Here is a 24,050-nt window from a genome sequence, read left to right as displayed (position 1 = left end):
TCAGAAGTTGAGCAAGGTCAGTCGTGGCTAGTAATCAGATGGGGGACCAAGGAAGTCTGGGGTTATTACATAGAAGCAAGCAATGGCAAACCACCTCTGGACATCTCTTGCTTTGAAAACTGTGGGGTTGGCTGTGACTTCACAGCACTTTCCACCACCAATCTCATCACTATATAAATAAATCTAAGGGGCAAACTGTATACCAAAAAGTTGTTAGTGTAGAGGCAACTTCACACATGACAAGCCCAGAGGACGTTTATGTGCACGCCTGTCCTTCCTTCTTGCCTGAAGAGTTATTAGCTCCATAGGGCATAAGATTTCCATAAAGCTTGCCATATAGCTCTTTCTACCTCTGTTTTAAAAAAGGAGGTCACTAATGTAGTGATCTCTACCATCACTGTCCCCAAGTTGAAAGGAAGTACAGTAACAATACAAGTGCATGTTAATGGAGATAGTGATAAAGCAATTAAGGCCTACTTTGGAAATTAAGTGTCTGATGTGTGTTCCTATAGCCTAGTGAAAAGTCATTCATTGTAAACCTGAGTTTTAAGAAATCGACTTCCATATTTATGGCTTGGTCTGAATGTTGTGTTTCTGATATCAAAATATGTAAATCAAGCATTTTTGAAGTCCTTTACATTTACAAAGGAGCCACACAATTTCAACTGCAATAATAATTGTTTATGCTCTTTGATAATACCAAACTTATTTCCGTTTACTGTTCACAGCAGATTTAATTGGTGTCTACGCCAGCAAGAGAAATCTATGCAGATAAACAAAAATGAACTCTGAATTATTTTGCTAATTGCTGAGTAAGCTGATTCTGCTGTCTAATAGTTTCTTGTGCTTCACGCTGCATTTTCTCAAGCTTTTCTAAGGTTACTGATTTTAGAGGTAACAACTTGGGCTTGCAGAACACCATTGTAGTCACATCTTCCACTGCCAGCTTACCTAAAAACAGGAAAAACAGAAAATCATTCATCGTCATACAATACATATCTGCAGATCCAAACATAATCAGTTTGTGTAGTTTCTATGATTGGAAAAATTTGGATTCAAATTTTCATTCAGCCACAAAGCTCACCAGGAGGTCTTTGAACTTTTCTTTAGGATTGCTGAAAGCATAAAACAACCTATCTGACAACATGTAACAGACTACAGAGCAGCCCCCCCCCAAAAAAAAATTCCTTAATGGGCACTGCTTCACGCAGAAGAAGAAGAAAAAAAGGATTTATATTCTGCCCTCCACTCAGTCTCTGAGTGGCTCACAATCTCATTTATTCACAAACACCCTGTGAGGTAGGTGGGGCTGAGAGGCTTTCTCAGAAGCTGCTCTTTCAAGGACAACTCTTATGAAAGCTATGGGTGACCCAAGGCCATTCCAGCAGCTGCAAGTGGAGGCATGGGGAATCAAACCTGGTGCTCTCAGATAAGAGTCCGTGCACTTAACCACTACACAAAACTGGTATTATGCCTGCACTACACAGTCCTATAAATTGTTTTCCTAGAGATGAGTCTTAACAAGTAACATAAATACATAGTAAGCAAGTTTCAAATGTGATCTCTTCCATCCCATAGTGTGTTTCAGCTGACTCCATGTGAAAGCTTATCCTTCAAACAGCTCTCTCTATATTAAGATCTACTTCAGCAAGTGATGCTTCAGTTGTTCATAAGAAAAAACAAACAGCTCAAAGTACCCTGATAGCACTAGCCCCACACTCTACAGAAAACAAACAAGTGCCAGTATACTTGAGTGGTCACAGCATGACATCACATTTCAGTGCTTAGGGCAGATCTTGACAAATCTCCAATTAAAGGTCATCTTTGGTGCTTGGAAATTTCATTGTGGACACCTAGCATTTTAGAAGTGATTTTGTTTTCTCTCTCTGATCTTTATGAAAAGTATAAACTTAATTTTTTTACATCAGCTGTATGACATACAGGCTTATGTGCATGAAGTTCTTGCCTTTACTTGGTTTACGTATTAACTTTACACCATTAAGTGGTGATAGATGAATTCATTTCTTAACCAGTTACTTTCTAGACTGGTTCTGCTACTCAGTTAAACAGCTTTTTAAAGCAATAGTGAAATTATGAGAAATTAGGGAGAAGGTACTATTGCTAGAGAAGGGTAGCCTACAAAAGCTCATGCCTTAGTATTTTCTTTAGAATGCCACATACACTATTATTCAATAACTGATAGAAGCTGAGTACAATAACACTAATACGAAGGATTAGAGAAAGGCCAAGGTTCAGGGCCGTGAATAGCCTGGGACACTTTTAGCCTAATCTACTTGAGAAGGATTTGGAAGGACAAAACTGGATGGGGTGGGGGGGGGGGGGGGAACCATGAACACAATCCCGCCTGATTTCTTAAAGGTAGAGTGGTATAAAAATGCAATACATTCCCAACCATCAAATGAGACATTTTTAACAATGTTTCAAAACTTGCATCTTGTAAGAAACTGGAACTTTAGCAAAAGTCACTTTAGGATTTACAGATAAATGCACCTGAAAAGTATATTGGATGCTCATGAGCCCACTAATGGGAAAAGCCACTCACCTTGCTTAGGTAACACTTCCCGAAATTTTGATTCAGGCATTCTCCCTGGTTGACACTTAAGGAAATTACTGTATCTGCTTTGGATAAGAAAAGGATTACTGCAAAGACAGGCACACTGGAAACTTGTGAATCATGTACTTTCATGCTCCCAGCTATCCTAAGCACACCGTGTGATTCAATGTCTACAGCCAAGCTCCAAGATTCCATGTACAAGCATTTGTGGGAAAAACCCCCAGTATCAACTCTGTTCCCATATTCTCTCTAGTGAGATTATGTCGAGGACCTCATCAGAGAAGCTCATTCAGTTGCATACTAATAGGATATACTCATATATACCAGAAATTCCCTTATGCCATTTAAAATGAAAGAATGGCACAGTCTGTAAGAAAATAAATGGACATAAATCAGATGTTAGAAACGGAAATGCTCCGAGACCAGTAGAAAAGCCATTAAACTCTCCTGGACATTCAACAATAGACTTCCCAGGTTAAACTGCTTTATTTCACAATAAGTAATGCTACAAGAATGTGTGGTTTTAGCTGCAGCAGACTACCACTACTACCCGACTAACGGGTTCAAATTTATTTGTAAATATCAAAAAACCAAGCCTCCACAGTCTCTTTTCTGCTGGGTCAAGAAGCTCTATTGTCCACAGCAGCGGAAAATACCCCCTATGCAGTCTCTGTATCCAGAAGAGCGCAACGGTAATACAGACAAGGGTTTACCCCTCGCTCCCCAACGCTCTGCTTCATCCCCGATCCCTCGGGAGACCCCAAGCGCCCCACATCCCGCCTATATGCCTGGGGCACGCCCCCGCCCATTCCTCTGCCTACCTCCACCGAAGGGAGGGTCGAACCTTCCAACCTACCCAACCCTACCACGACCCCCTCCCCGTTTCCCTGCTTTCCACGATCACTCGGAGCGACCTACCATGATCCACTCATAGCTCACCCCTCTGCCAGGGACCGCCGCCCCCCCCCCGCCCCCTTCACTCCAGAGCCGCCTGCCTCCCACATTCCTTCACTTGCCGAGGCTTCTTCGAATAATCTCGCACTCCTTATCGCTCTGTTTTTCCCTCCCATTAGGACTGACCTTCAGAATCCCCATTCTAATTGCGGGCAATCTGCGGCTTGAGCTGCTTACCTCCCAAAGCCTCAGAAACACTTAAGGCGCCTCTTCAACCGGCTCAACAACTACAGCAAGGGGCAGCCGGGGCGCATCACAGAGGAGTGGGAGAGAACGGCTTCCTGTATTTGTATTATGCCCTTGCCCGGTTTATGGCGCTGCTCTAGAGGAAATCGGAAGTGGGGCTTCATTGTAGTGCCCGCCCTTACAAAAAAAAAATCTCTATGCCAACCACGCCTGGGCGCAGCCAGGCTGGACAGGAACAGAACACAGACGTCTCTGTCGCTATTGGCAACGAGGGGTGCAGACAATAAAACAGATTATAAAAGGCAGGAAAGGGGGAGGCACATAATCAAGAGTGTGAGAATGGTGACGCGCTTTAAAATTCGCAGGCTCTGCCGCTGACAGACACGGCCGAATAAGTGTGAGCTCCAATCGCAACAACAACGGTCACGTTCTGCGACCCCAACACAAAAGCCACCTGTGCCAAAAGAGTGACGGAAGAGTGACGATCGCTCGGAAAGCGCTGGAAACATAGTCACGTGTTCGTTTGCGTGCTGCCCACTGATAGATGGTTGACTGTAGCTAGGGTTGCCAGTCCCCAGGTGGGTAAACCAGAAGGAAAAAAACACAGTATGGTTGAGAACCTAGAGAGATTTTTGCTTTTGGCCACCCCAAGCTCACCATCCCATCACATATTGTGTCCATGGGCAAAGCTTGCACCATAGAAATAATGGACCCACATCTTTGTGGCAGCGCCATGGAGCCAAAAAATGGTTCTGAAGGACAGATCCTCATGGATCCTCATGATTTTTGCTTTGGCTCACCCTCCAATCACATATCATATCCATGGGCTGAGCTTGCAACCCAGAAATCACAGATCCACAGCTTCATGGCAACACCAAGGAGCAAAAACATGGTTATGAAGCATGGATCCTCTTGATTTCTGCATTGAGTCATCCAAATCACACCATGAAATCATATGTCATGTCCATGGGCTGAGCTCATACCTCAGAAATCACAGATCCATGACTTCATGGCAGTGCCATGGAGTCAAAACACGCTTTTGAATCACGGATCCTCATGGGTCCTCATCATTTTTGCTTTGGATCACCCAAAGCTCACCATCCAATCACATATTGTGTCTATGGGCAAAGCTTGCACCACAAAAATTGTGGATCCACATCTTTGTGGCAACACCGTGGAACCAAACATGGTTTTAAGCATGGATCCTTATGAGTACTCAGTTTGCTGGAGGGAAAGTGTAGATGACTGGGGAAGGCAATGGCAAACCACCCCGTAAAAAAGTGTGCCGTGAAAACATCATGATGCGACGTCACCCCGGAGTCGAAAACGACTGGTGCTTGCACAGGGGACCTTTCCTTTTTCCTTATGATTTTTGCTTTGGGCCACCCCATGGAACTTAAAGGTTTTTCCGTTGAGTCAAGGAAAACTTCCACATGTGGACATTACCACATGTAATGTCCATGGTGACAGCTTGCTGAACAACTATCACACATCCACAATTTTCTTGTTCATTACATTCATTATCCATGCAGATATCACGTCTATGGCCAGGGTTTGCAACATACAAATCACATTTCGAGCACCTTGTGCACTGTCACAGTGTGCAGACATACTTCTGAACAATGAATCTTCATGGATCCTTTGACTTTTCAGCTTTGAATCCTTAGGCTCTTTATGCGTGGTTCCCCTGAAGTCTCCTTCAAGTGTTAAGCTTGAATACTGTCTCTTTGTTTGTATCCTTTCTGGGTAAATGCTCAAAACTGTCACCAAGGAAGCACCATAAATTAGGTGGTTTTTGTTTATTGTGAAAATTTTCCCAAATTAAATTATAGATGGGTGTGGAAGACCATCTAGTTCATAATCTCCTTTTACACAGTGACCATACATCTGTCCTGTGCGGCCAACAAATGCAGTAGAGAAACAAAGTTTTGTACCTGGCGCTTCCTCTTGGCACTGGGTTTCACAGGTTTCTTGGCTCTGTATATGAATGTTCCCTTCATTTAAATTGGCTAGTAGCCATTGATAGACCTTTCCTATGTTCCGTTTTGAAGCCTTCTTTCCCTGTGGATAACAATCCTCAGATGGTGAATTCCATAATTATGTCAGTCATGGAGTAAATTGGTGCTTCCTTTAGCTGGGTGCTCCTGAGTGCAATATTATGGCAGAAGGAGGAATAGTTATCTCTATCCACCTTCTACACTCCATGCATAACTTTAAAACCTCAATCATGTCTGTCCCCGCTTAGTTAAATTTTTCATAGACTGAAAATTTTCAAGACTCTTCAGCCAGTTTGCTGAAGTGGTTGAGTGTGCAGACTCTTATTTGGGAGAACTGGGTTTGATCCCCCACCCCTCCACTTACAGCTGCTGGAATGGCCTTGGGTCAGCCATAGCTCTCACAAGAGTTGTCCTTGAATGGGCAGCTTCTGAGAGAGTTCTCTCAGCCCCTCCTACCTCACAGAGTGTCTATTGTGGGGGAAGAAGATAAAGGAGATTGTAAGCCACTCTGATTCAGAGTAGGGTTGCCAAGTCCAATTCAAGAAATATCTGGGAACTTTGGGGGGGGGGAGCCAGGAAACATTAGGGGTGGAGCCAAGATCAAGGCTGTGACAAGCAGAACTGAACCCCAAAGGGAGTTCTGGCCATCACATTTAAAGGGACGGCACACCTTTTCAATGCCTTCCTTCCATAGGAAATCATGAAGGATAGGGGCACCTTCTTTTGGGGCTCATAGAATTGGACCCCCTGGTCCAATCGTTTTGAAACTTGGGGGGTACTTTGGGGAGAGGCACTAGATGCTATACTGAAAATGTGGTGCCTCTACCTCAAATAACAGCCCCCCCCCAGAGCCCCAGATACCCGTGGATCAATTCTCCATAATTTTCTATGGGAATAAATCTCCATAGGGAATAAAAGAGTTCCTAGCAGACATTTCCCTCCCCTTCCCCAGCTTTCTGACATCCCTGAAGCGGGGGGGAGAGTCTCCAAACCGGGGGATCCCCTGCCCCCACCTGGGGATTGGCAACCCTAATTCAGAGAGAAGGGTGGGGTACAAATCTACAGTCTCCTCCTCCTCCTGAGAGGAAAAGTATCCCACTTTGTTTGCCAACTTCTAGATGTACTGTAAATCAGGTTTTGCCATCTGTTCACCAGGACATGGCTAATAAGGCTTGCAAAGAATGTGACTGCTTTCTCCATCATTGTGGAGAAAGAATCCCACCCTAAACTGCATGTTCCGTGGAAGGTAAGGACCCTCACAGACAGAAGGAAAATTGCCTCTTCTGCAGTTTCCCCAGCTATGTTGTGTTATTTTAGAGATAATGCACCCAAAACTGCACACACTGTTCCAAATAGGACCACGCACGCTACACAAATTTACAGGGGCATAACAACAGTGACTGTTTTGTTTTCATCTTCTGTCCCAATAATCTCCAGCATGAATTCAGCTTTGTTCACTGAAGCTTCACAATGAGCTGATTACCTTGTCAAGGCACCACTGCACAACCGGCCTCAGTTTTCACCATCCTGGCACAATTTGCAAACGTGACAACTACACCGCTCAGCACTTATTCCTGCTTATATATGAATAAGTGAAATAATAGTGGTTCTAAGTCTTCTATGGGCCCCACCATTCACGATCTTCCAATGAGATAAATGCCAGTTTGTTCTAGCTCCCTGCTTGCTATTGCTTGACCGATTTGTGATCCATCTGAGGGCCCAATCTCTCATCCCATGACTGGTAGGGCTACTCAGTAGCCTGGTGAGGTTCCAAACTTTCTTGAATGATGAGGCTTCAAAGGAAAGTAGAACTTCTGAAGAAGTATTCCTACATGCCTGTTGACTTCAGATCACATTTTGCATTAAAAATGCTTTTTCAAGAGCCTTACTGTAATATTCAGAATCTGATGTCAAGCAAGAAAATCTTATTGCATTTTCAGTAGATTTGAAGCCTCATCATTCAAGAGGAGTGTTAGATTCCACACAGAATGTTTGGATAAGTGTTAATACTTTGAATGTGGACTTTATGAACAGAAGGACTGCTCTTTTCTGTCGTGGAACCACCCCTTATATAAGAGATTTTTTACTGTGTACTTTGGTATCTCAGAATGTTCCAATAATTGACCCAGAGTCTATAAATTTTTGTTCTATATTTATTTCTTGTGCACAGTATTGATATTTTTGCTGCTTCAGACTCCCCACACTGGGATCTATGATATGGAGATGAATCCCTCTGAGGAAAGGCACTTGGGAATGTTCGGTCTAGAGAAATTGAGGAGGGACAGGATTGCTCTCTTTAATTATTCCAAAAGCTGTCACTTAGAGGAGGGCATGGAGCTGTTCGTGTTGGCAGCAGAGGAGCGAACTCACGATCAGGGTTTAATATAAGGTTGTCAAGGTACCGGCTGGACATTAGGACAAACTTTTTATCGATAACAGTTGCCCAATAGTGGAATCAGCTACTGAGAGATCCATGATTTCTGGGTTGCAAGCTCAGCCCATGGACACGATATGTGATTGGATGGTGAGCTTCAGATGACCGAATGCAGAAAACATGAGGATCCACGAGGATTTGTGCTTCAAAACCATGTTCTGGCTCCGTGGCACTGCCACAAAGCCATGGATCTGTGATTTTTAGGTTATAAGCTCAGGCCATGGACGTGGCATGTGATTTCATGGTGAGCTTTGGGTAACCCAATGCAGAAATAATGAGGATCCATGAGGATCCGTGCTTCACGTCAATGTTTTTCCTCCTTGGTGCTGCCACGAAGCAGCAGATCTGTGATTTCTGGGGTGCAAGCTCTGCCCATGGACACACTACATGTTTGGATGGTGAGCTTGGGGTGGCCCAAAGCAAAAATCATGAGGTTCCATGAGGATCTGTGCTTTGGCATAATAGTTTTCTTGCATGGTGCTGCCTTGAATCCGTGGATCCATGATTTCTGGCGTACAAGCTCAGCCCATGGACATGACTTGTGATGGGATGGGGAGCTTAGGGTAGTTAAAGCAAAAATCATGAGGATCCGTGGTTCAAAACACGTTTTTGGTCCATGTGCTGCCACGAAGCCATGGATCCGTGATTTCTGAGGTGCCTATGGACATGATATGTGATTGGATGGTGAGCTTGGGGGAACCCAAAGCAAAAATCATGAGGATCCATGAGGATCCGTGATCCAAAACCAAGTTTTTGGTCCATGGTGCTGCCACAGAGCCATGGATCCATGATTTCTTTGGTGCAAAATCTGCCCAAGGGCATGATATAAGAATTGATGGTGAACTTGCGGAGATCCAAAACAAAAATAATAAATATTCATGAGGCTCCATGGTTCAAAACCAAGTTTTTGCTCTATGGTGCTGCCACAAAGCCATGGATCCATGATATCTGTAGTGCAAATTTTGCCCATGGACATATGTAATTGGATGGTGAGCAAAAATCATGACAATCCATGAGGATCCGTGCTTCAAAACCATGTTTTGGCTTCACAGTATTGCCACAAAGATGTGGATCCATGATTTTTGGAGTGCAAGCTTTGCCCATGGACACAATATGTGATTGGATGGTGAGTTTTGGGTGATGCGAAGCAAAATCCATGAGGACCTGTGCTCCAAAACCATGTTTTTGTTCCATGGTTTTGTTCCGAAGCCATGGATCCACAATTTCTGTAATACAAACTCTGCCCATGGACATGATATAAGAATTGATGTTGAGTTTGGGGGGATCCAAAGCAAAAATCATAAGGATCCATGCTTTGGAAATATGTTTTTGCACTACTGTGGTGCCACGAATTCGTGAAGGCATGATTTCTGTATTTTTACTTATAGTCTAAGACATGGTCTATGGCATAATGGTGGTTTTATATCATTTCAGCTGAAAAATCATATGAATTCATGAGGATCCGTAGTTTGAAACCATGTTTTTTTTCTGCTGGTGCTCAGCCACGAATCCGTGGAGGCATGATTTTTGTGCTGCCACCTATAGTCTAAGACGTGTTCTACTGCATGATGGTGATTGGATTTTGCTTCAAGGTAAAAATCATATGAGTTCATGAGGATCCGTTAAGATCCTACTTTTACCCAGACCCTTTTTTACACACATCACCGCTTCGCTTTCCAGATTTTCTCTCCCTCATTAATATCTTCGATCCCCCGTCCGTTGCCAATAGCAACAAAGACTTTTCGTCTCCATACTAAGATGGCGGCGGCCGGGAATTGAAGCCGGCGCGCCGCTCCACCTGCCACTCTCTATGGTTACCGTGAAGGCCTGTGGGCGTGGAGTCCCGTGACGGGTCGCTCAGTACGCGGTGACGGCGGCCGGTAGGGAAGACGAGGGGGTGCGGTGATAGCGGCTGAGGGGATGGCGGCTCCTACACGATAAGGAGGACTGGAAGGTGGGAAGAGGCCTGCGTCGAAGGGAAGGTAGCGGGCTGCAGCTGGAATGCGGAGAGGGGAAATGCCAGGAGCTGTCTGGGAGGGGGTCTCGGGTGGCAGACAGTGCCGGGAGGTTTGGAGCATTTGGATAGGGGTCGGAGGGGGTGGGGGATAGCTGGCGCTGGGAATAAGATTTGCTGATTGGTAACGACCGAGGGGGCCGAAACCTGGGCGAGGGGAAGAGGCTTCGGTGGTGGGAAGACGGCGAGTGAAGGAATGTGGGAGGCAGGCGGCTCTGGAGCGAAGGGGGGACCCTGGCAGCTGGGCCACGGGCAAGGGGACGGAGTGGGGTGCGCTATGAATGGATCCTGGTAGGTCGCTCCAAGCAGGCAAATGGGAAGGGGGTCGTGGCAGGGTTGGAAGGCTTGACCCTCCCTTCGGTGTAGGTGAGCAAAGGGGGGGGGGGGGGTTGAAGGAGAGGCCAGGGTCCCAGGCAAGCGTGTGAGGTGATCGGGGGGGGGGGGCTATGCAGAGGGTCGAGGATAAGCAGGCAGAGAAGACCCTTGGAGAGCGACTACACCCCTGCAGAGGGACCTATTTGGATATGGAGGAGGCTGCAGCCGGTGGGGAGTGGCGGCGGCAGTAGCAGCAGTTCGGCGAGGGGGGGGGGGTAGATGGGGGAAGCCCCCCTCAGGCTGAGACTTCAAGCAGTGGGCGGAGTTTGCAGGGGAAAGGGCTAAGGAGGTGGTGAAAGGACTGACTGCGTGTGTATATGCGCCTGTGCAATGCTGTGTTTTGCTATCTGCTGCGGCTGTAAGCCTGTAGGTGGAGGCGTCTGTTCCAAGCTGCTCTCGGCTGCTGTTGCTGACAGGAAGTAGGGGTTGGGCCTAAGAGGCCATAAGGCAGAAGGAAAAGCAGCAGAAGAGATTGTAGCGAGCAGAAGCAGGAAGCCCCAAACGTATAAAAGCCGTGTCGTCCTATACTAGCAGGTACAGCTAGTGTCTGAGATGGGTGGAACTTGGGTTATTTGCATCGAAGTATCCTACATAGTGTTCGAAAAGTATAGGTTGGGTGTTTGTTCTGGTTGCTAACTGCTGTTAACCAAGTATAGGCTTTTGTTAACAATTTAACAATGAAGGCACTCCTTTTCTAGAATTCTAATTCTTGGGAGGCAAAAAGCAGAATATTTTTATTAGTATTATGCACATTCCTGTCATGTGTAGGAGAGTGCCTTGTCAAGTGTGCAGGGGGATAGTTTCTGAACTGTACATTTTCATACATTTTTTTCCTGTATATGTTGAATTGGTGTTAAAAAGTATCATTTTGTATTTCACCCTGTGTTTGGCCCTGATAGGAGAAGAACGTACAAAAAAGAGTTAATGGCTTTTCAGATATTTCTAGTGACTGTTCATAGTTGCATGTTAAAATAGTGGCTATGTCAGAAGAGCTTTCTTCTGCTTTTAGAAAAGTGGGCAATTCTTCTATTTTATTATTGTTGTTGTGTGTTCTGCTTGAGATATGCAACATAATGTATTTAAAATATGATAGCTTGCTTTTAACAACAATAATTTTGCACATAGTAAAAGTGTCTGTTTTGAAATATTTGTAATTTGAAACCTGCCTGAAAACTGGTTTCATTTTTACAGCTGAACATTTTCTTTGTACATTTTCAGTTGTTGACGTGCACTGTTTTATTTTATACTATAATTAAAGTATGATTATTTGCTTACCTTTATATTGATGAATGTTGATTTTTTAAAACTTGTGTGATAAAGCATTGAGCTAATGTAAGAGCACTGGTTGAAATGCTTTGTGAAAAAATTTATAGTTGGATTTATGCATGAACAAAAATGCTTCTATAGTCAAGTAATTGCAGCTGAGTTCTAATTGCATGCTCTAGCCTGCCTTGGAACCATAAAACTGCTGAAACATAATTTTAAAGGGCAGTTTTTCACAACTGACAGCTTTTTAGTCATCTTAAGTAACAAAAAAACCCTTCGAAAGGTGACTACTTGTATTTTATTGTTGCTGTATTTTTCATTTAAACTCAGAAGTTAAGTCACATTGGTCATCTTAGACGTTACAGTGACATGTGCCTGTATTTTAAGCGCAAACATTTTAGTGGTCTCTGGATTTATTATATTTGGAGATGTGCTTTAGATAAACTGAGTTTTAAAAATCCATTACTGTTGTGTTTAAATATTTAGATTTTCTCAGTGATTTATCCAGAGTAGCAAAGCTCAGCAGAACTGAATTACCTAAGAGATGGCAGCTGGATTCATTTTGGCTTGTAATAATCACTAGTAATTTGGTTTTGTGGAGCGTTGAGTTTTTGTAGATGTAGCAAGTGGAATGAGCTGGCCATGGTTGACATTTGGTCAACAATTTTTTTTAGGGGGGGGAATTATTTTCTACTTGGAAACTCTACTTGCAGTAGTCTAAAATGCAGAAGTACTAATCTAATCTGGTTAGTAATATATAGAAAGTAAAATTCTGCTTTTTCTGTGCTGTTGAACTTGCAAACAGTGTTTACTGGGCGACTCAGTATTTTTCAGTTTACAGGTATCATGGGGAAGAGGTTGTGGGGTGGGATATATATATATATATATATATATATATATATATATATATACACACACACACACACACACACACACCCTATATATATGGGGTGTGTATATATATATAGGTGTGTGTGTGTATACATTTACCACATATATAAATGTATATATATGTTTGTGTGTGTCACTATATATATATAGAGAGAGAGAGTGAGTGAGTAAAGGTAGTCCCTGTGCAAGCACCAGTCATTGCATCGCGGCGTTTTCACTGCATACCTCTTACAGGGTGGTTTGCCGTTGCTGTCCCTAGTCATCTACACTTTCCCCCCAGAAAGCTGGGTACTCATTTTACCGACTTCAGAAGGATGGAAGGCTGAATCAACCTTGAGCTGGCTACCTGAACCCAGCTTCTGCCGGGATCAAACTCAGGTTGTGAGCAGAGAGCTCGGACTGCAGTACTGCAACTTACCACTTTGTGCCATAGGGCTCATATATATAAAATACTGATGGGTGCACCTTAGCAATGTTCCATTATACAGTCATGGGTATAATCCCTGCAGCTGTATCCATGTGTATTATCAGTGTTATACTTTTACAGTTTCATTCTCTGATCCTTCTAGTGACACACATATGGAAAATTTGCCATTAGTCAGGACCTGACTTGGCACACAGTCTTTATGAATTTGATAGAGAATTACTCTAATGCATGTGCAGTACATTACGTAGGTTATGACCAGGGGTCGTTTTGTAGAAAAATAGATGGTGGAGCTCATTAGTATAACTCATTAGCATACACTGCCCCCACCAGCCAAAACCAACCTGATACAAGAAAGGAGAGCTCGGGGCGAGCAAGGCCTACTCAGACCTCGCTCATCTGGGGCCCTCCTTGGCCACCCCCCAGTCGAAAGGCCAGCAAACCACCCACTGCCCAAAATCACGTAAGAAGTGGAGAAAGGGTGGTGTGGGCTTCTCCAGGGGTTAATGAGGGCTGCTGGGTGTGTGGCAAAGCTGGTAGCTGGCTGGCTGCCCACTCTCCTAATCCAGAGATTGTTATGCAGCTGCACATACTATTCAATGGACAAGGTAGGTGGGAAGGAGGAGGGGGAACCCTAAAAAAGGTTCAGGAGCTGTGTTCCTGCGAGCTCCTGCTGAATTCAAAGCCTGGTTATGACATATACCCAAGGTCTAGTAGGGAGAAATGTTTTAGATGGATTTAGAACTGGTAAAGTCTGTTGGAAAAGATTGACAAGAGAGGAAAATCTTGCAGTAAACTTTTGAAATAATGACAGTTGTAATTTTCTGTTCAGATTCTTACCACAGATTAAAAGTTAAGGCATCTCATTTATCACTTGTTGCTTTTGCCCAAACCACTTGGGGGTAACATCAAGCCAATCCTGTCTTATATGATGAAGGAAAGGAAAGGTCCCCTGTGCAAGCACCAGTCATTTCCAACTCTGGGGTGACGTTGCTTTCACAATGTTTTCATGGCAGACTTTTTACGGAGTGGTTTGCCATTGTCTTCCCAGTCAGCTACGTTTTCCCCCCAGCAAGCTGGGTACTCATTTTACTGACCTTGAAAGGATGGAAGGCTGAGTCAACCTGGAGCCGGCTACCTGAAAACCCAGTTTCCGCCAGGCATCGAACTCAGGTCGTGAGCAGAGTTTAGGACTGCAGTACTGCAGCTTTAACACTCTGTGCCATGGGGCTCTTCTATGTGATGAAAGGGAACGGCAAATTGAGGTTTCCATTTACCCTTACCTCTAGTCCTTGTGGTATATCCTGCTCTTCATTTGTTCCCCCTCCCCCATCAGAATTTGCCTCCTGTTTCCCTCTTATCATTTAGGGTGGAACCAGAGAGATTGCTCAAGGATTCACATGAAATCTCAGTCCTTCTCTTTGCCTGCTTTGGCATGCCTTGTGGCAATATGCCTTTTGGCATTAGGTGCTGGCTTATGTACTATTTTCTTCCAAATATATAGTCATAATTTCTGTGCTGTCAACAAGACAGCCTTACTCTTATTCTATTAGCTGAAAGCAGGAATGCAGCTAAAGCATTGCGTTCTATAGGATCAGCTCCTGCTAATAAAGGATTTTTCCAGATAAATGAAAAGGTATATTCCCTGCGTGTAGGATTGTTTTGAGTTGTGGTATTGCAGTTTGTATCCGCTCATGTATTTCAAGTGCTCCTGCATTAAGTAAGACGTGGTTTGGTTTCTGCGCTTTTCTAATTTTTGTAACCATCCTTTTGTAAATGCTCAAGGTAGTATAATAAATAGGAAGAGAGGCAGCTCATTGTTCCAAAGGTCTATAACTGATAAAACATGCAGGAGAAGCAAAAAGAACAAGAATATGTGAAGCACTAAACACACAGCAGCCAATGTGTGAAGACTTAACCAACTCTTTGTGTTAGAATTGGTATGACTGACAGCTGTTTTGCATTTTTTTGTTTAAATGGACATTTCCCTAGCATTTTTAAAAGGACCACTTTTAACAAATACTGAAATTCTAGCATAGATGGTGATGTTTGGTTTGCCTCCATTATTTAGTGCCCACTTTATAACAGGCACAGCTTGACTTGAGTATACAGTTGTGGGTATAATCCCTGCAGCTGTATCCATGTGTAGATATCTTCCAGCAAAAAAAGCCCTCTTTTGATGTAATTTCAGTAGTTTGTGTTTTTTAGTCCTCTTCTCATGCAGTTTGTACCTCATTGGAATTGAAAAGGGAGGAGATCCTCTTTCTTGGAAGCTGCAGTAGTTACTTAAATACAAGAATAGGTTTTTCACAGATATGCCATAAAAGGCAGATTGCCTTACAATTGCATGTATGGTTTTAGTCCAGTGGCACCTTTAAGTCCAACAAAGTTTAATTCTGGGTATCAACTTTCCTCTGCATGCACACTTCTTCACCTACATTGAAACAGATTTCCTCAAGCCTTACATATAGGTTGGGGGAGGCAGGGAGGCCAGCTGCCAGAAAGGGCTAATTAGAGTCAAAATGCATAAGTACAGCTAAGATTGAAATAATGCTGTTGGTAAAATCTGCCAATAGCAGCAAATTAGCATACAGATAATAAAAGAGTTTACAACAGATGTGATAACTAAGAATATGCAAGAAAAGGTTTGCCCCCCCCAGTACTTGTAAAAGAGAACTGTCTTATCCAGTAGAGGTTAAATTCTTGCACACAGACAGCCCCCCAGTCTCAAACAACTCCTCACTCACCATAATACAACATCTAATTTGAACATGGACACTGGGACCATAGCTTGCAATAAAACCATATGCCAACTTTGCTGCAACATACACCCAAACAACACAATCACCAGACCTAATAACATCAGCTACATCATTTCAGGCTTACATACTTGTTTATCGATCCAAGTAGGCAGCCATGTTAGTCTGAAGTATTAGAACAAAATATGAGTAGTAGAACAAAATATTAGTCGATTACACCTTTAAGACCAACTTAGTTTTATTCAGAACGTAAGCTTTCGTGTGCATGCACACTTCTTCAGACGAGGAATGAGGTACAGTAAGCAGTGCCACATATAGCTGGTGGGGTTTGGAATTCAAAGTGGTTTCTTCTAACATTGTATATGCCATTAAATGCCAGCAACACCTTTCAGTTCTCTACATAGAGCAAACAAGTCAAACCCTACTCTAAAGAGTAAATGAACACAAATCTGACATTAAAAATAATAAAACTTAGAAGAACATTTCAGAATAATAAAACTGAGAAGAAGATTTCAGCCTTCTGGAGGGAGGGCTCAAAGTAGCTGTTTTATTGCAAAGGAACTTCCAAGAACACAATGGAGAGAGAAATTGCTGAATTACAAGTTATTACAATACTCAGGACAATGGACCCCTCAGGGCTTAACAGAGACATTAGGTTCTTCTCTCACTATACATGCTGAGTCACTCAGTTCTCACTTATACCCAGAATGAAACTGTTGTTCTTAAAGATGCCACTGGACTCAAACTTAGTTCTCATATCTGTTGTTAACTCTTATCTGTATGCTAATTTGCTGCTATTCACAGATCTTAACTGCGTTATTCCACTCTTAGCTGTACTTGTGCATCTTGGTTCTAATTAGCATTTCCTGGCAGCTAACCCCTCTCCACCTATAATGCTTGAGGGAATCTGTTTCAATGTATCTGAACAACAAGTGCATCTACACATGCTAAGTCTCTCAGTTTCTTGCTTATACCCATAATTGAATTTTGTCGGTCTTGGAGGTGCTACTTGACTCAAACTCAGTTCTCACATCTGTTTGTATGCTAATTTGCTGCCATTCACAGGTCTTACCAAATGCTTTAATCGAAACTCAGCTATACTTATTGTCCAGTTACTTATGTGTCTTGACTTTTACTAGTCCTTCCTGGCAACTAACCGCTCCCCCATCCTTTTTTAACCTATATATAAGGCTTGAAATCTGATTCAATGGATCTGAAGAAGTGTGCATGCACACAGAAGCTTATACTCAGAATTAAACTTTGTTGGTCTTAAAAGTACCACTGGACTCAAAACTTTGTTTTGTTGCTTCAGCCCAACATGGCCACCCATCTGAATCTGTTTGTGTACATGTTATAGTTATATCCACTAATTTTGGGGGGAGTGACATTTTTAAGGAGAGGGTTCATCTTTCTTTTGACTAAATTCTTGCTTGGTGCCTATGAACATATGGTTGGTACCTAAGATTCTTTTAAGCCTTGGAACTGGGGTGATTTTAATTATATAGGGAAATGGAGGCAACTCCCCCCGCCCCACATTCATGGGTCCTAGAGTTGTCTCAAATTAATTTTAACTCTATTCCATTTTCTCTTAGGAACTCAAAATGCATGAGAAGAGACCTTCCTGCTTATAGTGTTTGTTTATAATTCCCATTATATCCCCAAGTTTTCCTAGGCAATACTTATCATGGTTGCTGCTTTCTCTTTTCTGATGAATTTGTGTGTCTCTGGTAATTTTTTTTTAAAAAAATCATCCCTGATTCCTAAAGGCTCCTTAAAATGTGGCCAGTCTCTTGTGTAGAAAACACTTCTGCTTATAAACTGACCATAGGCAGTCATGTGTGGTAATAGCAGATGTTTATTTTGAAGCTTGTGCAAACAGCCAGTTGCTGTGTCCTAGTGTATATGTGAAAAAGGTATGTATATGTAGCCTGCACACTGTTAATTCGTGTGCTTACTATGTAGAACACTTAAGTTTGAAATGGCCTTAAATGAAGGTTATAAGATAGCCAAATATTGCTAGGCAAATATAAATATTTTAGTTTATGTTATGTCAAAGTCAACAGGCAACTGAAGTTATCCTAGCACTAAGGGAAATTGCATTTTTGTCCGCTCTAATGCATATAATAACATTTTTCTTATTCTGAAGGATCCATGGCTTTTATATGATGTACAGACATTTTGAAATATCTTCTACATTTGAATGATCATGAATGTTTAAATGCTGCTGCACAGTTGAGTTCATTCTTTTAGTCAAACTGGTGTTCAGATAGGTTTTTGTTGATGGAGCTTTGCTCAAGGCTGGATATGTGTTTTATTTAAAGGGTACAAGATGTGACTTCTATGTGTCAAGGTCTGATAGCTGACAATGATTTTTTCTGCTGTAGGTTACTGGTATTTTGAAGGTAAGTATTCTCATATATTTAAGCAAAACTCTCTCCGGCAATTCATAGCCCTTGATTTAGTTGATTTATTGCACCAATACATCATGATGTACACAAGAGGAGGGGAATTTGGTAAATTTAGGGTGTGGGGGGGAAACAGGTTACAGGTGTCCTGTTTTCGTAGCAGACATGATGCCATCTAGTTGCTTTTCAAATAGCAACCTTGCAACTAGGCAAAGCTGTTGTAAGGTTAAACTTATGGTGTGTTTCACAGCTTTAGAGCCAGAAGTATGTTCCACTTGCTTCAACACTTCTGTTTATGTAAAACTGTATATGGTTTGGTGGGAATACTGGTTGTATAAAAAAATTAGATGCTTTTTGACTTTCATGTACAACTTATGATTAATTCATGAAGCATGTTTTGAATTTCTGTAGAAAGGCATTCATGCTGAACAAGCACAGGCTGATAGCATGGGCAGAAACAGATGCTTTTACATGTGGAGAATTTATCATTGATCAAACATTTCACTGAAGCTCTTCCTCCTGTTTACATTACTGCTTAAACTTGGAGCAGACATTGAACTAGTTCTGCTAAAGAGCACAATATTAATTTTAGTTGGACATTACTAGATTGCTATTTGGAATATGCTATATATTGTGATTCTTGGAACAATTAAAAGTAATTTAATATCTGAGAAAATGGGAATACTCAAAGGATCTTGAATTTTAAAATTCTTAATGTAATAACACACACATCTGATTTGACAAGATAACCGAAGCTGATTAAGAAAAGGTTGCCTTCATCTTTGAATTTTTCAGATGTAGATATAGGTTTAAGTAAAATGAAAAGGATTTTGGCTGGTACTGATATACTTCAGTCATGTATGTAAGCAAAGCTTACTATGAAGAAAGGTTGAAACGCTTAGGGCTCTTTAGCTTGGAGAAACATCGACTGAGGGGTGACATGATAGAGGTTTACAAGATAATGCATGGGATGGAGAAAGTAGAGAAAGAAGTACTTTTCTCCCTTTCTCACAATACAAGAACTCGTGGGCATTCGATGAAATTGCTGAGCAGACAGGTTAAAACATATTTATTTATTTATTTATTTGGCTGCTGTCTGACACAGAATGTTGGACTGGTCTAACATGGCTTCTCTTATGTTCTTAATGGCTTCTCTTATGTTCTTAAAGGTTATTTTTTGAGCAGGAATGCACAGGAACCCACTTCTGGCTGGCTTGGTGTCAGGGTGGTGTAGGCCTAATATGCAAATGAGTTCCTGTTGGCCTTTTCCTACAAAAAAGCCCTGTGTAAAACAATGGCAACATCAGGGATGTGGCCTAATATGCAAATGAGTTCTTGCTGGGGGTTTTCCTACAAAAAAGCCGTGTATGTAAGTAAAAGCTGGAATACTTAGAACTGTGTTCTACATGTGACCATTATATAGTACTCTTTTAGAAGAAACATAATGTTAGTAAAATGGTTTACAGGAAAACAGAAAATTTCAGTTCATAATCTATATACTTTTAAAGTTTACCACTTATTAAATGTTTCCAGTGCCTAATGTCTTAATCATCAGCAGGGAGGGCAAGATATAAATCAAAGAAAATCAATCAGTCATAACAATTTAATTGTCATATTCAGTCTGTGATGGAATATGCTATATATTGTGAGTCTTGGAATAATTTCCAAGGAGTTCTAGCTCAAGTAGTGAGTTTAATTTTGCTTTTGCTCTCAAGTGTTTATAAGACTGATTCCTTTTAAAACTTTGATAATCCATTCTTGTAGTATGCTAATTTATCTACTGGGTGTCAACGTGGCAGATGGGGTTCAATGTGGCCAAGTGCAAAGTAATGCACATTGGGGCCAAGAATCCCAGCTACAAATACAAGTTGATGGGGTGTGAACTGGCAGAGACTGACCAAGAGAGAGCTCTTGGGGTCGTGGTAGATAACTCACTGAAAATGTCAAGACAGTGTGCGTTTGCAATAAAAAAAGCCAATGCCATGCTGGAAATTATTAGGAAGGGAATTGAAAACAAATCAGCCAGTATCATAATGCCCCTGTATAAATCGATGGTGTGGTCTCATTTGGAGTACTGTGTGCTGTTCTGGTCGCTGCACCTCAAAAAGGATATTATAGCATTGGAGAAAGTCCAGAAAAGGGCAACTAGAATGATTAAAAGGCTAGAGCACTTTCCCTATGAAGAAAGGTTGAAATGCTTGGGGCGCTTTAGCTTGGAGAAACGTCGACTGCGGGATGACATGATAGAGGTTTACAAGATAATGCATGGGATGGAGAAAGTAGAGAAAGAAGTACTTTTCTCCCTTTCTCACAATACAAGAACTCGTGGGCATTCGATGAAATTGCTGAGCAGACAGGTTAAAACGGATAAAAGGAAGTCCTTCTTCACCCAAAGGGTGATTAACATGTGGAATTCACTGCCACAGGAGGTGGTGGCAGCCACAAGTATAGCCACCTTCAAGAGGGGTTTAGATAAAAATATGGAGCAGAGGTCCATCAGTGGCTATTAGCCACAGTGTGTGTGTATATATAAAAATTTTTGCCACTGTGTGACACAGAGTGTTGGACTGGATGGGCTGTTGGCCTGATCCAACATGGCTTCTCTTATGTTCTTACTGGCCAAGATAACTGGATCTGAAGCAGTCAGGAATGCACAAATTTGTGCTTTCTTTTCTGTTATCCTAATGGGATTAGCTCTCCATTTGGGAAAATCTAAATAAGATCTAAATAGACCCCTTACTATTTAGAATATATTTGTTTGCAGCTCTTCTCTAATTTTCTTTGCCATCAGACATGGCAACACTAATAATGGATTTGCTGTGGATGTGAGTCTTCTTCCCTTCCCATTAAGATATAGTATAAAATAATGTGCTATGTGGTGGTGGTGGTGAGCAGATTGTTGCTAACTTGGCAATTACGTGATATGTGAAATGCAGAGCAAGATGTCATGAAATCCATTGCTTTATACTATGTGTTACCTGAAAGAGGGGAGAATGAGAGAAGGAACAACAGTTCTGTTGTGATTCTTGTAACATCTGGTCCTGGTAGCTCCAGATGGGTAGCTGTGTTGGTCTGAAGCGGTGTTACAAAGTTAAGAGTCCAATAGCATCTTTAAGACCAATGAAGTTTTATTCAGGCTGTGAGCTTTCGTGTGCATGCCCACTTTGTCAAATAGGATGGAATCAGACTTGCTTATCTATATCTATATATGGCAAAGGTTGAACAGCAAATCAGCATACAAGCATACATTGCAATGAAATGTTTTAACAGATGCAAACAGAAATAAGCTAAATTCATAAGGTCATTATAATTTAGATTCAGTTCTGGGAGAAAACAGACAAAGATGTTTCAATGTTAAGAATGTTAAGAGTGATTATATGATCCTGTTGTCACGTCTCCTCTGCCAGATTAGAGGAATGCATTCCAAAATACCATTCTGATTCATTGCATTACAATTACAATCAGTATCCTGCTATTTCAAATCAGAAATACACTAATAAAGAGGATGTATAGCCCTGCTTGGTGGGAATACAGATGTAAGGACTGAATGAGTTTAGCATATGTAGTGAGGAAAAAAAACAGTTGAGCCCTAGAGAGGTGTTTGTTCTAAGTGTTGTAATAATTTGTAATTCAGCAATTTCCCTTTCCATTCTGGTCTTGAAGTTCCTTTGCAGTAAAACAGCTAATTTGAGGTCACCCATTGAATGTCCTGGAAGGTTAAATGTTCACCTGCAGATTTTTCAATTTTGTGATTCCTGATGTCAGATATGTGTCCCATTTATCCTTTGGTGTAGGGTTTGACCTGTTCCATGTAGAGTACTGAAGGGCATTTCTTATTGATAACTACTTTGTGTCAGATGGTATGTGGGATTGTTGCATTTGCACAGCCTGTCAAAGCCTGGTAATTACAAAGGTCAGCAGCTCAAGCCTCGCCTGCATCTGCAAGAGACTAAAGATTTCTAGGGTTGGACAAAATGCCTTTTGGAGGGCCCCCTTCCAATTCTCCATTTCTCTCTCTCCCCCCCCCTCTCCCCCCATGCATTGTTTGTGGGTTTGAGCCCTCTTACAAGCTCATGAAGAGGGCTCAAGCAATGCATGAAATAAATCTTTGTTGTTTTCTGAGAGGACTGGCTGTGTCCATAAAGCTTATGTATGTGCCTGACTCCTCCCTCTTCCCTTACCTTGCAAAGTGTGGTGAAGGAACGGTGGTTTAGGACTCTGTACTTGTGATGTCACAAACCAGGTTTGTACCTACTTTCAATTATAGTTAGATTGAATGTTTGAATTCAAGGCTAGTAGTACATGAAATATTCAGAGAAGTAAATAGTTTTAAGTGCAAAAAGGGATTCCTGCAGCACTTACTGTCTACAGTTTACCTGTTGTCCACCTCTCTTCTGTTCTGCTTTGCTTGCTTTCAGCAGCATCCATTTAAGAACAGCTCTTTCTGTAGGATGCAAACAATTTAGAGGTTGTGTTCCCAGCGTGACATCACATAACTAATCAGACTGAGCACCATCAAAGGCTTTAACAGTTTTCACCAGTACAGTATGGAAAGAGAGAGTGTACTGGGCAACGTATTGTCCTCCCCACCCCAGAGTGAGGACAGTAGTAGGCTATACGTTACCAGATCTGGGTATGTGACACTGAAGTCCTCATTCTTTCTCCCGTTATAAATCTTATCATGCTCCTTTGCAGTTGCCTTCTTGAAAAATGACAGGTGGTGGAGGACATTTTGTGGCGGAATGCAGCTTTGTAAACCCCCCTCCCCCCTTTCCATTGCATTTTAATTTTTCCCTGTTCTAGGCTTAAAAGAGCTCCTATATTTCAGAAGCTTTCTGATTGACATTCCCAACTAACAAAGTTCAATCAAGTAAATTTTATCTATGCATTTACTGAAACTGAGCTCAAGAAAGAACATAAGAACATGAGAGAAGCCACATTGGATCAGGCCAGTGGCCCATCTAGTCCAACACTCTGTGTCATGCAGTGGCCAAAACCCAAGTGCTATTAGGAGGTGCACCAGTGGAGCCAAACTCAAGAAGTCCTCCCACTATTGCCTCCCAAGCATCAAGAATATAGTGCGTTACTGTCCCAGAAATAGTGTTTCAACTACACCTTACATTACAGCTAACAGCCACTGATGGACCTCAGCTCCATATGTTTATCTAATCCTCTCCTGAAGCTGTCTGCCTGTAGCTACTAACACTTCCTGTGGCAGTGACTTCCATATGTTAATTACTCTTTGGATGAAGAAGTACTTCCTTTTATCTGTTCTAAGCCTACTACTCATTAATTCCATTGAGTTTCCAGGAGTTCTTGAATTGTGAGAAAGGGAGAAAAGTACTGCATAATTTTGTAAACCTCTATAACAGGGCCAAACTTGCTTTAATATAAGAGCCAAACAGAATGAATGCCAGATGTCTGAGAGCTGCAAGGCATAAGCATCAGATGTTTGAGAGCTGGAAGGAAAATAGATATAAGGAGAGGGAGGTAGAGGTAGAAAGAAAGCAACTTTAAATGCATTCTCCAAGCTGCTATCTGGGTTGGCTTGAAGTAATTTAAAGAGACAAATGCCTTCTCCAGGCTGGCCAATGGGGGCAGTGCGGGCTTTGAGAGCCACACAGTATATGTGAAAGAGCCATATGTGGCTACAGAGCCTCAGTTTGGCCATCCCTGCTCTATAATGTCACTGTTCAGTCATGTTTCTACAAGCTAAAGAGCCCTAACCTGTTTAACCTTTGTCAGTGCACTAGATATGGTATTTTAAACT

The 24,050-nt window shown here is 42.1% G+C and overlaps 2 protein-coding genes across 3 annotated transcripts in view; one reads left to right on the top strand and one right to left on the bottom strand.

The window, feature by feature from the left end:
* Nucleotides 1-659: 659 nt before the first annotated feature.
* BBIP1 (BBSome interacting protein 1) lies at nucleotides 660-22,923 on the bottom strand. Of its 2 annotated transcripts, none has more exons than XM_060241662.1 (3): nucleotides 22,919-22,923; nucleotides 2,564-2,611; nucleotides 660-951 (listed from the first exon to the last, which is right to left on the bottom strand). In XM_060241662.1, exons 2-3 carry the CDS (start codon nucleotides 2,601-2,603, stop codon nucleotides 794-796), a joined length of 198 nt encoding a protein of 65 aa, XP_060097645.1. In that variant the 5' UTR covers nucleotides 2,604-2,611; nucleotides 22,919-22,923; the 3' UTR covers nucleotides 660-793. The 2 variants fall into 2 exon arrangements, with proteins under 2 accessions (XP_060097645.1, XP_060097646.1); XM_060241663.1 differs by lacking the exon at nucleotides 22,919-22,923 and adding an exon at nucleotides 3,707-3,869 and having other exon boundaries at nucleotides 2,564-2,637.
* Nucleotides 10,821-24,050, top strand: part of SHOC2 (SHOC2 leucine rich repeat scaffold protein) — a 92,658-nt gene continuing 79,428 nt past the window's right edge. Inside the window, exons 1-2 of the mRNA XM_060241661.1 lie at nucleotides 10,821-11,069; nucleotides 22,471-22,523. The gene's annotated coding sequence lies outside the window, so the exon portion shown is untranslated. The remainder of the gene's footprint in view (nucleotides 11,070-22,470; nucleotides 22,524-24,050) is intronic.

Source organism: Heteronotia binoei, chromosome 6 (assembly GCF_032191835.1).
Source record: "Heteronotia binoei isolate CCM8104 ecotype False Entrance Well chromosome 6, APGP_CSIRO_Hbin_v1, whole genome shotgun sequence".
Taxonomy (NCBI): domain Eukaryota; kingdom Metazoa; phylum Chordata; class Lepidosauria; order Squamata; family Gekkonidae; genus Heteronotia; species Heteronotia binoei.
This window is presented reverse-complemented; position numbering and strand designations above follow the sequence as displayed.